This window comes from Macaca mulatta, chromosome 13, assembly GCF_049350105.2.
Source record: "Macaca mulatta isolate MMU2019108-1 chromosome 13, T2T-MMU8v2.0, whole genome shotgun sequence".
Taxonomy (NCBI): domain Eukaryota; kingdom Metazoa; phylum Chordata; class Mammalia; order Primates; family Cercopithecidae; genus Macaca; species Macaca mulatta.
Genome location: NC_133418.1, coordinates 19,117,389 through 19,133,771, shown reverse-complemented (window position 1 = coordinate 19,133,771; position 16,383 = coordinate 19,117,389). Strand labels below are relative to the sequence as shown.

The window sequence follows — 16,383 nt, the reverse complement described above, 5'->3', positions numbered from 1 at the left end:
GGGACATCTTAAATTCCGGTGCTCATGCAATCCTCCCACCTTGGCCTCCCAAAGTGCTGGGTTTACAGGCATGAGCTACACACCTGGCCACTAGAACATTCAAAACTGCAGTCAGTTCTCTCAAACTCTGTCACTGCTTTACTAAGTTTATGTATTATTCTAAATCCTTTGTTATAATTTCAATAATGTTCACAGGAAGTTCACCAGGAGTAGACCACATTTCAAGAAATCACTTTCTTTGTTCATCCATTAGAAGCAACCCCTCATCTGTTCAAGTTTTATCATGAAATTGCAACAATTCAGTGACATCTTAGACTCCACTTCTAATTCTAGTTATCTTGTGATTTCCACCACATCTGCAGTTACTTCTTCCACTGAAGTCTTGAGCCCCTGAAAGTCATCCATGAAGGCTGGAATCAACTTCTTCCAAACTCCTATTAATGTTGATATTTTGACCTCCTGCCATAAATCATGAATGTTCTTAATGGCAAGAAGAATGGTTAATCTTTTTCAGAAGGTTTTCATTTTACTTGCCCAGGTTCATTAGAGGATCATCATCTGCAACAGCTATAGCCTATGGAATGTATTTGTTAAATAATAAGAATGAAGTTACTCCTTCATCCCTGGGCTGCAGAATGGATGCTGTGTTAACAGGCATGGAAATAACATTAATCTCCTTATACATCTCCATCAGAGCTCTTAGGTGATCAGATGCATTGTCAATGAACAATAATGTTTTGAAAGGAATCTTTTTTTCTGAGCAGGTCTCAACAGTGGGCTTAAAGTATTCAGGAAACCATGCTGTACACACATACCTGGTCATCCAGAATTCAGTGTTCCATTTACAGAGCAGAGGCAGAGTAGATTTAGTATAATTCTTAAGGGCTCTGGCTTTTTTTGGAATAGTAAATGAGCACTGGCTTCAATTTAAAGTCACCAGGTACATTATCTCCTAACAAGAGAGTCAACCTGCCCTTTGAGGCTTTGAAACCTTGAAGCCAGGCATTCACTTTCCCCTCTCCAGCCACGAGTCCTAGATGGCATCTTCTCCCAACAGAAGGCTATTCTGTCTACACTGACAATCTGTTGTTTGGTATAGTCACCTTCATTAATCATCTTGCCAGATCTTCTGGATAACTTGGTGCAGCTTCTACATCAACACTTGCTGCTTCACCTTGCACTTTTATGTTTCGGAGATCTTTCCTCATGAATGAACTTCTGCTAGCTTCTAACTTTTCTTCTGCAGCTTCCTCACCTCTCTCTGCCTTCACAGAATTGAAGAGTTAAGGCCTTGCTTTGGATTAGGTTTTGACTTAAGGGAATGTTGTGGCTGGTTTTATGTTCTACCCAAACCACTAAAACTTTCCCTGTATCAGCAATAAAGCTGTTCTGCTGTCTTATCATTTGCGTTTTCACTGGAGTAGCACTTTTCCAAGAACTTTTCCTTTGTATTCCCAACTTGGCCAGCTGGTGCAAGAGGCTTAGCTTTCAGCCTGTCTTGGCTTTCAACACGCCTTCCTCACTAAGCTTAATCATTTCTCGCTTTTGATTTAAAGTGAGAGATGTGTGATTCTTTCTTTCACTGTAACACTTAAAAGATTATTGTAGGGCTATTAATTGGTCTAATTTCAACACTGTTGTGTCTCAGGGAACAGGGAGGCCCAAGGAGAGGGTGAGAGATGGGCAAATGGCCAGTAAGTACAGCAGTTAGAACACATACAACATTTATCAATTGAGTTTGGTATCTTGTTTTACGTGCATTTTGTAGTATCTCAAAACAATTACAATGGTAACATAAAAGACTGCTGATCACTGGCCAGGAGTGGTGGCTCACGCCTGTAATCCCAACACTATGGGGGGCCAAGGCGGTCGGATCATGAGGTCAAGAGATCGAGACCATTCTGGCCAACATTGTGAAACCCTGTCTCTACTAAAAATAGAAAAATTAGCCGGGTGCGGTGGCGCATGCCTGTAATCCCAGCTATTCGGGAGGCTGAGGCTAGAGAGTCGCTTGAACCCGGAGGTGGAGCTTGCAGTGAGCCAAGATCACGCCACTGCACTCCAGCCTGGCGAAAGAGCGACACTTCGTCTCAAAAAAGAAAAAAAAAAAAGACTGCTGATCCCAGAGAACGATAACATATAATTATAACAAAGAAGTTTGAAATATTGTGAGAATTACCAAAATGTGACACACAGACATGAAGTGAGCACATGCCATTGGAAAAATGGCACCAACAGACTTGCTTGACGTAGGGTTTTACAAACCTTAATTTTGTAAAATATGCAATATCTGTGAAGTACAATAAAATGAGGTATGTCTTTCTCCATCTACACACACATAGATGCATACACTCCCCCCACCCCACACACACATATATACTGCATTGGTTCTGCCTCAATACCAATTATTATTAATTTACCACATGACCTTGATCACACTGTTTAGCCTTTCTAAACCTCGGGTTCCTTAACTGTCAGATGGGCTCATAATAGTACCTACTTCATAGGCTATTTATGAAGATACACTGTGTTAAACAGAGATCCAAACAGATTAAGCACAGTCAGAAAATAACAGATGCTGGTGAGGCTGCAGAGAAAAGGAACACTTTACACTGCTGGTAGGAATGGAAATTAGTTCAGCCACTGTGGAAAGCAGTTTGGAGACTTCTCAAACAAAATACCGAGAGTGAGAGATTCCAACAGCAGGTAAGTGACAAATACCAACACAACTGAGAGGAAGGTCTGTACTGGTGTTTGCACTTTGCAGGCGAATGACAAATGCAGCTGATTTTTTTCACTGAGCTACTGGGTTTATCAGGAAAGACAGGGGTTCAACCTTTCTTTTGACCCATTGGTAACAGAATCAGACCAATTAGCATTGAGCTACAGTGTGGCAAAACCAATGATTATTTATCAAAGCACATACAGACACGCAGAAGGCATCCTTTTGGCCCTACTAAAAGTGTACTTCAGGCAGAAACGTTGGTTAAGAGTTTTTAAAATTAATTTGACAAATATTGACTGGGTGCACTAACAGGCACTCTTCCAGCTGTTGTGGATACAATGAACAAAACAGAAAAACTCTTGCCATGGTGAGAAATGACAACAAAATTAAAATCCACCCATCCATCCATCCACTGAAGCTGTGTGTGTGTGTTTGTGTTTAGCAGTGAACAAAGAGACATTTATATTCTAAGTGTCAGGAGAAAAGCAAGCCGGGAGGGGGCAATCAGGAGTGTCAGGGCAATTTTTGATAGGCCAGCTATGGAGGACCCCCCAGAGGAGGTGAAAGAGTGAGCTCTGCCAGTCTTTGGGTAGGAAGGCTGGTAAAAGCTTCTGGGATTGAAGCCTGGCTGGTGAGTTTGAAAAGAGCTAGGGGACAGATGTGGATAAAGCAGAATGAATGAGGGGAAGAATAGTAGGAGATGAGATCAGAGGGCAGCAGGGGGCCAAACACTGTGAGGCCTCATGGGTCTCTCTAAAGACTATGGCTTTCCTTAGGGTAAAATGGAGACCCACTGGAGGGCTTTGAACAAGACTAACAGGATCTGACTTAGTAAATTTTAACAAGATCATGTTGGCTGCTTTGTTAAGAATAGACTGGAGCTGGCGAGGGGCAGGGAGGGAGACTCGTTAGGAAGCTAATAAAACAGTCCAGTTGAGAGGTGACAGCAACCTCACCATCCACTCAGAAAACACCTGTGGACACCCACGCTGTGGCCCGTCATCTGCTGGCCCTGAGAATACACAGTTGAACAACTCCCTGCAGGAAGGACACCAGGGAGGCATTCTCCACCACCTCTTCCTCAGGCAGGAAATGAGGGGGCAAAGGACACTCCAACCTGGGGAGAACCCAGGACTCCATGGGAGGCGGTGGGGCTGGCGGGTGAGCTCCATTTGTTCACTGCTGACTCCCCAGCACCTATGACAGTCCCTGGGATAAATATTTGTGCTCGAAGTGACTTTCAGATAACAGTTTTTAAGGCTGCTTTAGTGTCAAACCAGTTTATAATTGTTTGCCAGTTTAAATGTTGATCAACTCACTGAAAATATAAAAGGACACACACCCACATACCTACACACGCCACACACTTCCCACAAGTATATGTTGAAGACTGACAGATTCTATAACAAGCACATTGGAGATAGAATATTTCCAATTTCATAGAAGTTTCATTTGAGGGAGAGGGTAATAGAAAAATGTCTTTTAAATGCGAAGAATGTGATCCCTATAAAGAGATTAGATTTTTATCATGCCTCTTCATAATTATAGTTTCTAATATAAAACTAGCACTGTGCTGCAAACTAAAAGTAACAGTTTTTAAAAATTAAGAGAGTTGATTAGAAGACCACAATTAGAAAGTCTTATTTTCTTACTCCTTATGGAACGTAATTATGTATCACAGGCAATTCAAATCAACTCATATTTACTGACTAACAAACGTTTTAAATTACATGTAATGTAAATCACTCTAGAACAACATATTTTTACAAGTTATTCTGAAGTGTTTTATTGTCACTGAGGACATTTTAAAATTCTCAGGAACTAATTCTCAAATTTTCCTGGCTAGCATTTCTCATACCCATGGATGTCAAGGGATACTGTGATTATGTATTTTCATAGCCTTCTACAGAAGACTTTATGTGCAAACTCTGAATTAAAGCCAATGTCTAAGGGTATATAAATTATTCTATACAGAATAATTTCGTGGAAGTGATATTTCGCTCCTCGCTCAGCCAGTCATAACAGTGGGAATCAGAAGCTACCCCCGGCACCTCGGCAGTTTCTGAAGAGTTATTCTTGCACGTTTAAATATGTTCTTGGCCGGGCGCCGTGGCTCACGCCTGTAATCCCAGCACTTTGGGAGACCAAAGTGGGTGGATCACCTGAGGCCAGGAGTTTGGGACCAGCCTGGCCAACATGGTGAAACCTTGTCTCTACTAAAAATAAAACATTAGCCAGGTGTGGTGGTATACAACTGTAGGCCCAGCTACTCAAGAGGCTGAGGCAGAAGAATTGCCTGAACCCAGGCGGCAGAGGTTGCAGTGAGCCGAGGCTGCACCACTGCATTCCAGGCTGGGTGACAGAGTGAGAATCCGTCTCAAATAAATAAATAAATAAATAAATAAATTCTTACAAGTTTTCTCACAGTTGATGTAAAAGGATATTTGTCTCCAATGCACTCTATAGACTGTCAATTTATTCATATTTAACAAAAGACGAGAAATGCCAGTGCAACAAAGGCATTTTGAGTACTACAAAAACGCACAAATCCGCCAGGCGCAGTGGCTCACGCCTGTAATCCCAGCACTTTGGGAGGCCTAGGCGGGTGGATCACAAGGTCAGGAGATCGAGACCATCCTGGCTAACATGGTGAAACCCTGTCTCCACTAAAAAATTCAAAAAATTAGCTGGACGTGGTGGCAGGCGCCTGTAGTCCCAGCTACTAGGGAGGCTGGGGCAGGAAAATTGCTTGAACACGGGAAGTAGAGGTTGCAGTGAGCCTAGATTGCGCCACTGCACTCTAGTCTGGGCAACAGAGCAAGACTAGGTTTCAAACAAAAAATCCTACTATTTTCTAACGAGGGTAAAATAAGAATCTGTTCGTATGTTCAATATCTCATAAAATGGTCAGTTCAGAAGTTCCACGTTAAAATTATTAAGTCCTCTCAATCAATGAAAAACTACAATCTTAAGAAAAAAAGGCTGGGCGTGGTAGCTCACACCTGTAATCTCAACACTTTGGGAGGCTGAAGCAGGAGCAACACTTGAGCCCAGGAGTTCAAGACCAGTCTGGGCAACATAGAGAGACACCATCTCTACAAAAAATGAAAAATTAGCCGGGCATGGTAGTGTGCGCCTGCGGTCCCAGCTACTCAGAAGGCTGAAGTGGGAGGATTGCTTGAGCTCAGGAGGTTGTGGCTGCAATGAGCTGTGATGACTCTACTGCACTCTAGCCTGGGAGACACAATGAGACCCTATGGCAAGGGTAGGAGAAGGAAGGAAGGAAAGTAGGTAGGTAGGTAGGTAGTGACAGTTACTATGGGACTGAACAAAGGGGGATGAATGCAGAAATGAAAACAAAAACAAAAGAAACTGTTTTAAAGAAGGGGTCAGGGGGATCCTTGCTTCTAGTGAGCAAAGGCAGCCCTGAGCTTCTATAGCCTTTGTATTTATTGGGTAGAAAGAGCAGGGAGGAGGAGGTAACTATTGGTCAGCTGCTTGATTGATCACAGGTTCATATTATTGCTAACAGGCTCCAGATTTGCCTAATCACAAGAAACACTGTGCCTGGGGTGTGACTGCCCTCAGCATTCCTTCCGGGCTGCAGACGCAGTTGTTAGCTTGCCAACATCCTGCATTCATGAGAACAGTTTGCTGTTTACCCATATAGCCCCCAGTGGTATACTGAGTTGATCACCAACACTTATCCTTTCAGTCTCCAACAAAGGAAGGGAGGGAGGGAAAGGACACAAAGAGAAAAAGCCTAAGTCCATCTTCCAATCTATGTCTGAAAATATAAATAACATAAGAGTTAAGTTTTCAACAGTTTGACAGGTCCTAAAAGGTAAATACAGAATTAACATATGATCTGGCAACTCCACTCCTAGGTATATGCCCCAAAGCATTAAAAGCAGGGACTCTAACAGATACTTGTACACCAGCGTTCACAGTACTCAGGTGTTCGTAAGTGACATTACTCACAATAGCCAAAAGTCACCCATGTCCATCAACAGATAAATGGATAAACAAGTACAGTATATACATACAATGGAATATTATTCAGCCATAAAAAGGAACAAAATTCTGATACAGCTGCAACATGGATGAACCTTGGGGACATTATGCCAAGTAAAATTAGCAAGACACAAAAGGATAAAAATATATAATTCTACTTATATGAAGTACCTACAGCAGGCAAATTCATAGAGACAAAAAGTAGAACAGAAGCTACCAGGGGCCGGGAGGAAGGGAGAATGGGAGTTATTGTTTAATGTGTACAGAGTTTCTGTTTAGGAAGATGAAGAAGTTCTGGAAATAGTGGTGATGGTTGAACATTGTGAATGTGAAGTTACTATCACTGAATTATACACTTAAAAATGATTATGATGATACATTTTGTGTTCTTTATATTTTGCTATAGTAAAAAAGAAAAAAAAACAGGATAATTAAACTGGGCAAAAAAGAGTCAAGTTTTCAAAGCATTTCCAATCTACCTCCACTATTTCATGATGATTCTTTTTATTTTACAGATAAGGAAACTGAGGTTCAAACACCAAATGAGGCGCAAAGCGTGGACCAGCACTCTAGCCAGTGGGCTCCACAGCCAGCCAATTGCAGCCTGGCTCACCCCACAGTCCAGCACACAACACTTCTGAGTGCAAGGCTGCCTTCCCTCAGGACAGTCTCCCAGTTCTTCTCTCTGCCCTTATAGCTTTCCTCTCCCTCCGCCAACTTCCATGTGAACAATGGAATAATCATCACAGGGTAAAAGCACAATTCACAAGACTAGGGGCAAAGCCTAGGAGCACCTGAGAATGTAGGCCTTTCACAAGAGGACCACGCACACAGCACCACGTGCTCAGAGCGCTCATTACCAAAGCAGAGCTAACTAGGATGCTTCCAGCTGCAGAAAATCAGAAAACCCAAAGTCAAACTGGCATAAACCATAAGAAAATTTATTATCACACATAACTATGAGATGAGAGGCAGAGAGAGACCCCGGCCTAGATCCTATGACCAGCAGGTGAGTGCCAGAACCAAAAATGCAGGTTCCTTCCGTCTTTCTGCTCTGACTTCAGTGTCAGACTCATCTCACGACCGATCCCCTCATGGTCACAGAATGGCTGCCAGTGGAAATGCGGTCATGGCTATGCTTCATTATTTGCTCTCTCATTCTGGATGTGAAGGAAAATGCTTCCCCCACCCCCCTCAAAAAATAAAGTCTTTACTTATGACTGAGTCAACCCAGATTATGCAGGACCGTAAACAGTCACCATGGGAAAACCATGCTCTCACCGACTCAAAGAATGGATTCTCATGGCTGTCTAAGGGTGAAGGGAAAGTAACTGAAGAAAATCTGAATCTCGTTATTAGGAAAGACACAGGAAATGGATGCTGATAGGCAGCCAGCACTGTCCACTATTCCTGTGTTTCTCAAACTGTAATGCACATGAACTCCCACAGGATCTCACTACAACACAGATTTGGATTTGGTAGGTCTGAGATAGATAGGGCCCAAGATTCTACATCTTCGATAAGCTTCCAGATAACGATCATGCCCCTGGTCCCTCTCTGCACACAGGAGCTACTCAACAATGGTTTGTGTGTACTTACCTAAAGAGCATACCTCCCCTAGTGACCAGGGTGTCTGGCCGCCTTCTGAGAGCATTACGTCATGTACTTTTGTCAGGCTGGTTGCCAGCTGTGCTCTGAACATTAGAGGCCAGCCCACTCCCCTCAGCTGTAATGGCACGGATGTTGAATAGTGCAGGTGACAAATTACCCTGAGGCATCAGGAAACTAAGAAGCTTTTTAAACAAAACACTTGGCAAAATAATCAATGGTGATAAATAATATACTCCAGCTCTAATGGCAAGCCATTATAAATTTCTTGCATTTTATCACCCCATCTATGTTAAGAGTTTCTACCCCAAGAATAAGGAAGATACTCTTCTTCAGAGACTGTCCTCCAGCAGCACTACCCCAATGGGACACCATGCCAAGAACAGGGGGAGAAGGTGACCAGTCCTCGGGAATAGAGTGTAGTCTGGGATGAAGTGGAGCCATGGGTTGGTCTGGCTCATATTGAAGAAGACGTAAAAGGCAGTAGGTATCAAGCGAATACAGACGAAACAAGCAGCAGCATCGCCTAGATTTTCCACAGGATCTCAATACAGACCCCACCAAGAGCTGTCATTCCTCCTCTACCTCTTCTATCTTCTCCTCAGCAATTCTATCCTCTCCTGGCAATTTCCTTGGCTTCAGAATAACAGGGTGTTCCCCACCACTGAATAGATTCCTCAGAGAAAATGTAATGCTACAGGAAAGGCACGGGATCTGAAATTCCAGGGCCCAGGTCTCAGTATCAGCTCTGTCATTTTACCAACCAACTATGTGAGTAAACAAGCATTTCCTGAGTCTTGGTTTGCTCATCTAAAAACATAAAAGAGAATGAGGATAATCATGCCTATCTATATCATCAAATACTACATACATGTTTGTCCCTATCATTCAAAGTTCTCTGTATGGCAGAAGAGTAATTTCAGTTTTCCCCATACACCAGGACCTCTGTAATTCTCACAAATCCTGGACATTCAGATTGCAAATTATCCGAGGCATGGCTCCTCCACATACTATAATGTCCAAGAGAGTCATCACAGCATTTCTGGGGGTGCATGGCCTGAAGCTAGGTTCACAGAGATTCTGGGAAGGCTGGTCTGGGTCTGTACTAGCCTGCAATTTGGAATTTCCTGTTCCTTAGTAGTTTATGGCACTACTAAGAGTGGTTTGCAAAGCAAGGGATCTTCTTTCCAAGCAGAGAGAAGACCACAAAATAGGAATGTCAATGCAAAACTATCATTATTTCTAATGAAAGAGAACTGGATAGTTCTCCAAAGTCTCTTCTAACTCTAGTATTTTGGGACTGTGTGATCCCGGGCCTTTCCTAGAGAAACGTTAGCCCAGAATCCACTGCTAACAAAGCTTCTATTATGACCCCCACTTACTCCTGCCAAGTACAAAGCATTGTCCTCACTGGTTCTCCAAATTTATATAACAGTGAAAGGCCATTTGCTTCAATCGTGGAGCAATGATTTTAAAATGACCAAAAGAATAAAAGCACACAAACGGCAGTGAGCCCCAGACAAGTACTAACTCTCTCCCTCAAAAGATATTTATCTGCACTCAGGCTGCATCTGGACAGCGAGAGAAGGAAACCTTGACCCCTACACATTGTGTCCAGGAGAGGGCATGGAAGACCATGCTAGAAAGTGGCAGCAGATTCTCTTATGTAAGGAGGAGGCCCACATGAATTATGACGCTTTTTATCCTTTTCTCTTTAACATCCCATCAGTGCCCACCGTGATTTCTCATGCACTGGTACCTTCTTCGGAGCCTTCCTGATTAAACTTTAGTTTTCATTGGATATGGCTGTGACAAAGGGTTCTAAGATGAAGATCCTTCATTTTCCCCAATCTATCTCTATGCCTCAGAAACATAAGTACTGAAAAAACTTCTGGTGTTTATAGTTAAATTGGACTAGGCACAGTGGCTCATGCCTGTAATTCCAGCACTTTGGGAGGCCAAGCTGAAAGGATTGCTTGAGCCCAGGAGTTCCAGACTAGCCTGGGCAACATGGTGTGACCTCATCTCTACAAAAAAATGTAAAAATTAGCTTGTCATGGTGGCACATGCCTGTAGTCCCAGCTACTTGGGAGGACTGCTTGAGTCTGGGAGGTCAAGGCTGCGGTGAGTGGTGATCATGCAGTATGGCCGACAGAGTAATACCCTGTCTCCAAAAAACAAAAAAAATTGTGTATATTATATATATACACACATACACCCCCAAATATATATATATCCCAAAGTTCACTCATAGTGAACTTAAAGTATATATGTGTATATATACTTTATATATAATATATAAATATATATAAGCTCACCTATATATAAATATATATAAGTTCACCTTTATATAAATATATATAAGTTCACTTATATATAAGATATATTTATATATTTTATTTCTATATAATATATAACTAATGTATTATATAGTATATATTAATATATATTTAACTGTATATTTTATATTTATATATTTAACTATATACAATTACATAGTTAAGTATATTCAGTATGCATAATATATATAGGTATATATATATGGAGGAACCATGCCTCAGCTCATTTTCAATCTGAATGTCCAGGATTTGTGAGAATTAAAGAGGTTTCCGGTGCGTGTGTGTGTGTGTGTGTGTGTGTGTCTGTGTGTGTATATATATAAAGAGAGAGAGTTAACTATATATTACATATACCACATCTATATTAATATATAATACATTAGTTATATATTATAAAATCTATTATATATAAATATATATTACATATTTATATGTGTATATATATACACGAGTGAACTTTGGAGTGATGAAACTATTCTCAAACAGCATTGTTGTAATGGTTGTGCAACTGTATAAATACATAAAAGCCTTATACACTTGTAACAAGTGAATTTTATAGTATTTAAATTATACTTCAACAAAGCTGTGTGTGGCTTTGTTTTTGTTTCTTGAGGTAGGCTCTTGCTCTGTAGCCCAGGCTGGAGTGCAGCTGGGTGCAATCATAGCTCCCTGCACCCAACTTCCTGGGCTCCAGTGATCTTCACACCTCAGCCTCCCAATTAGCTGGGACTACAAGTTTGTGCCACCATGCCCAGCTGAATTAGAGAAACAATTTTTTTTTTTGTAGAGTGAGGTCTTGCTATTTTGCCCAGGCTGGTCTCAAACTTCTGGCCTCAAGCAATCCTCCCACCTTGGCCTCCCAAAGTGCTGGGATTACAGGCACAAGTCACTGCACCTGGCCTAAAGCTGTTTATTTTTTAAAAAGCACTTTGTATTTTTCCTAGTCATTTTATGTTTAAACATTATAAAGTTCTAATCATACCACATTTATAATTTCACATCCTGTTTTTCTTAAAATGTCATGACATTAAAATATTACAAAGCTTTAATAAATATGATAAATATTGTATAATTTCACTAAACTCTAGGGTATCATCATGCATTTTAAGTGATCCTTTTATTATCTACATAGTTTCAAACCTTCTGCTAGTATAAATAATGCTGCCAAAATCTACTCACACCCAGTTTTCTCCACACATTCTTAGATCTGATTAACAAAAGTAGAAATTATGAATTACAAGTTATAAATCATTTTAAACTTGATGCATACTGACAAATTATTTTACTAACAGATTTTATCCATTTATCTTTCTTTTTAATAATTAGCTTTTTGCTATTCTTGCCTGTTTATTCCAAATCTCAATGAACTTCATAATTCTGTCCATTTTACCAAAAGAATTCCACTTGGAATTCTGATTAATAGTATTGAAGCTATATATTAATATGGAAAATTGAGGAAATTCATAAGAAAAAAATTAATGTTTCAGCTAAAAAATTTAACCCAGTAATCTGGAAGCTTCATTTATCTAAAATATAGCCTCTTCCCATATCAAGTAACTTGTTCCTGCATTGCCTGTTAACGGAGAAAGCAAACACTGTACTTAACATCCTTGCCAACATGGTGAAACCCTATTTCTACTAAAAATACAAAACTTAGCTGGGCATGGTGGTACACGCCTGTAGTCCCAGCTACTAGGGAGGGTGAGGCAGGAGAATTGCTTGAACTCAGGAGGCAGAGGTTGCAGTGAGCCAAGATGGTGCCACCACACTCCAGCCTGAGCCTGGGAGACAGAGCAAGACTGCGTTTCCAAAAAAAAAAAAAAAAAGAAAGAAAGAAACATTGTACTTGTACAGTATTATTGAAATAATTCATGTCTAATTTAATGTCAACTGAAAGGTTACTTACTAGCAACTACCTACATGTTATTTTATGGCAATATTTAAAGAAATATACTTCACTAAACCAAACAAAAAGCCATATATACCAAATAAAATGTACTGCATCATTATTTATTCATTTGACAAGTATTCACTGAATGGTTACTATATGCAATGTACTGTCTCATGAGCATGAGATTTTTAAGTATCTCAAAAAGCATAAGTAGCTTTTTGCAGAAAAATGCTATATTCTTATAAAGTAACGTTTCATCAAAATTTATTTAAAATATCCAACTGCATATTTTAGCTTTCATCTCATTTGTTCAGCTAATCTCCAGTAATGCTCTATCCTGGAAAGCATGACAGTGCAAAACAAAACTTCATTTCTAAAAAGTTCCCAAGCCTTATATCCTTGGAGTTCCCATCACCCTCCACATTCCAAAACCTATCGCCACAACTTCCTTCATAGAAAGCATTCTAAGTGAATGAGCAAATTATTAGAGATGTTGGTTTTTATCTGTTCCCACGGTCCCAAAATGACCCTTTGCCAGGGGACTGGTGGGGGGAGCAGGGAACAGACCTCTGAAATTTTGAGGAACTGCTGGAACTTGTTTTGTCTTTCATCAAACTCAGTAGAGAGTTCTGTATTAAAATTAAGTGTCACATTCTACCCTTCACCAATGTCCTCTGTCATCATGAATACCACTCCCAAAGGGAAAGCACCCGAATACTGGAAAACCCAGGTCTAAAACAAAGTAGCTTTCATACAGTATATACCACATGCTCAGGGTTAAAACATTCTATTATGAAATATAAAGAAATTGCGTTAAACAGACATCTGCAGATGTTTCATGCTTTGTATAGATCTGGCAAACGCCCAAAAGACAAAAAAGTTCTCAGTTCCTGATGTGGGTTAGCCAGCATTGAAAAAAAAAAAAAAAAAAAAAAAAACCCAAACATTGTTAAATTGTTTCAGAAATTACCCTTACACCCACCCACCTCAAAGTTACATCACTGTAATTCTCATCCACCTTACTAACCAGGTAACCTAGTGTCCTAGATATCTATCATTTTAAAATCTTTAACCACATTTTTTCATCATCATCCTCAGTCACGTAAATACACTCAATGACCTGAAATGGGCTAAGTGCGAACACAGCTTTCCAGATTTCATGGGGCTAGTCACAAAGCTCCTACTTTCTTGAACTCATTTTTAAAAAGAGAAAACCAGTCTCTAGCCATGTTTACAAAGGTTTCATGGCTATTGCAAAAATATCACTACCCACGCTCCTAAAACAAAAGGCTGCTCATTTGATGGATGAATTACTCCATCTCCAGATTCTAATTAAGACTACTATATATTCCCTAAAACATGCTTCACTATGACAAAGTCCATATTGTATTCCAAAGAAAGAACTATTCTGACAACAATCCAGTAAAACCCAAGGGAACCGATATATTCTAATGTAGGCAATGACCTTAAACTCTGGTATTTTGGGCACCATTTCCTCCACACTCTCTCTCAATGAGAAAATTTGAAAGTGGAGAATGAATAATTGTTTTGTTCTGAAACTTCCCATTAGAATAACAGAAAGAGACGTTCAACACAACACTGAGGAACCAGGCTAAATTTTAACCTGGATTCCTATGCTTTAGCTTCTAGGACACCCAAAGAACAAACCTCAACTGGATAGAAGACATAAGTCAAACTGCCAACAGCCCCTTTTGGCTAATTATGCGCCTAGCACCTGTCATTTTTAACTCTTTCTTCCTCTGTGTTGTGGGCCCAGCTATGAGAACTACCCCACTCAAGAGAGTGTCCAGACTCTTGGAGCCAGCAGTTAGCAAACTGTCCTGTGCTGGAGACACTAAGCATCACGTTCTAAGGGTATGAAAGAGAAAGACACCCTCAACCTCATCAATTCCACCTCTGCCCTACACTGTCCCTTGGTGATGAAGGGTACAGCAGGGTAATCCCTAAGGATGTCCTGCCTGACCATCCACCACCCAATCCACAACAGGACTTGGCCTATTTCCCAGCAACTTAAAAGTTTCACAACACTATCAGTAAGTGTGGAAGCACACCAGTCTTGTGTTGAAGTTAAAGTCTAATTTGTAATACAAAGCGCAAGGTGAAAACTTTATCCAAAATTTACATGAAACAACTTCAAACCACAACTCCCCCAATGAACTCCATCAACCCTTCTTCTTACCTTGTAATGAAATCAGAACTCTTATCTACCAGCCGTTTCATTTTTTCTGTAACAGACTAAAGATATAACACAATTATAGCCAGGGAGACCATTACTGAAAAGCAAAACGTCACACTTCAAACACAAGCATCATTAAGGAAACTTTATTCTCCATTATAAAATATGCAGAGTATTAACACCCAAATGATTTACAGGTGCTTTACAGAAATCTCCATAACCAACTTACTTTGCCCTTTAGAGATTAGCTTCCTTCCATTTCTCATTGAACATTTCAAACTCTGTATGACATTTAACATAAAACTATACCATTGTCTTTTTTTAAAAAAAAAAAAAGATCACTCAAATTAGACAGGCTTGCTAGAGAATGATCCGCTAGGCTCTGCTGGTTTAGCTATAAATGACGCAAACATTAATGACTGAATGCTAATCAGCCAATGAACAGGGATTACTTAATATATTGAGTGGGAAGTTATCACCATTCCAGTGGACTTCCAAGTGCAGATGCCATCCTAACCAGAGGGGCTCATAATACAAGAGCAACATCCACTTAAAGAGTAGGAGGGCGGGGCAGGCACTGTGGCTCACACCTGTAATCCCAGCATTTTGGGAGGCTGAGGCAGGAGGACCCCTTGAGCCCAGGAGTTCAAGGTTTACAGTGAGCTGTGATCGATCCACTGCGTGCACTCCAGCCTCAAGGACAGAATAAGACTCTGTATCCCTTAAAAAAAAAAAAAAAAGAAGAAGGCAGCAGTCCGATAGCAAGGAAAAACAATCACTCGTCCAAGTCAGAAAGTGACACTTCAACCCTAATTTAGTACTCTGTAAACCTAAAGCATCCAAAAGTGAAGGACTATCTAGATACCATAAACAATGTATTTTTGGGGCACAGATTCTATAACCACTATTATACTAAAGTGATACATGCTAAGGCGATACACATATTATTGAGTAGGAGACTGGACAGGATTACATGCTAACAACATAAGAGTGATGTGTAATCTGTCAAATTACATCATCAGATTACCAAATAGTTAAGGAGGGCTACTCTTTTTAGAAGTACAGCAGGTAAGACCTGCAATGTCTTCAATAACAATTAAAATATTTCCATCTTTCAAACCCCCTAATGCATTAATAATAATCTAGACTGAACCGTCTGCAAAGTGGGGTCCAGAGGCCAAACCAGCCTGTCCCTGTTTTTATACAGCCTGGGAGGTAAAATAGTTCTGTCATTTTCCCATTTATTATGAAAGAGGTGCATCTGAATCAGATATGGGTAAGACTCAAGGCACCATTCATCCTGAGGCAAATTCTCCTCCAGCTGTGAACCCTTAAGATCAAACAAGTTACCTATTTCCAAAAGACACAGCAGTCCTCAATAATTTCTAAGAGTAAAAACGGAGCCAAGAACGGAGACCAAGAACGGAGAACTGCTTTTTTAGATCCAACTACCAAATTACAGAATATATTAATGTAATAGAGGATGTGCCAGCGGGGTGACTCGGGCCTGTAATCCCTGCACTTTGGGAAGCTGAGGTGGGTGGATCACTTGAGGTCAAGAGTTTGAGATCAGCCAGGCCAACATGGTGAAATCCCGTCTCTACTAAAA

The 16,383-nt window shown here is 40.5% G+C and overlaps 1 protein-coding gene across 11 annotated transcripts in view; it reads right to left on the bottom strand.

Moving 5' to 3' along the window:
• LIMS1 (LIM zinc finger domain containing 1) overlaps nt 1-16,383 on the bottom strand; it is a 151,900-nt gene that overhangs the window by 121,987 nt on the left and 13,530 nt on the right. The window contains exon 3 of one of the 11 annotated variants that reach the window (XM_077958975.1): nt 14,778-14,833. The exons of the other annotated variants lie outside the window; for them this stretch is intronic. Within the exon in view, the coding sequence (XP_077815101.1) occupies nt 14,778-14,818 (41 nt within the window). The 5' untranslated portion in view covers nt 14,819-14,833. The remainder of the gene's footprint in view (nt 1-14,777; nt 14,834-16,383) is intronic. 11 annotated transcript variants of the gene reach the window in all.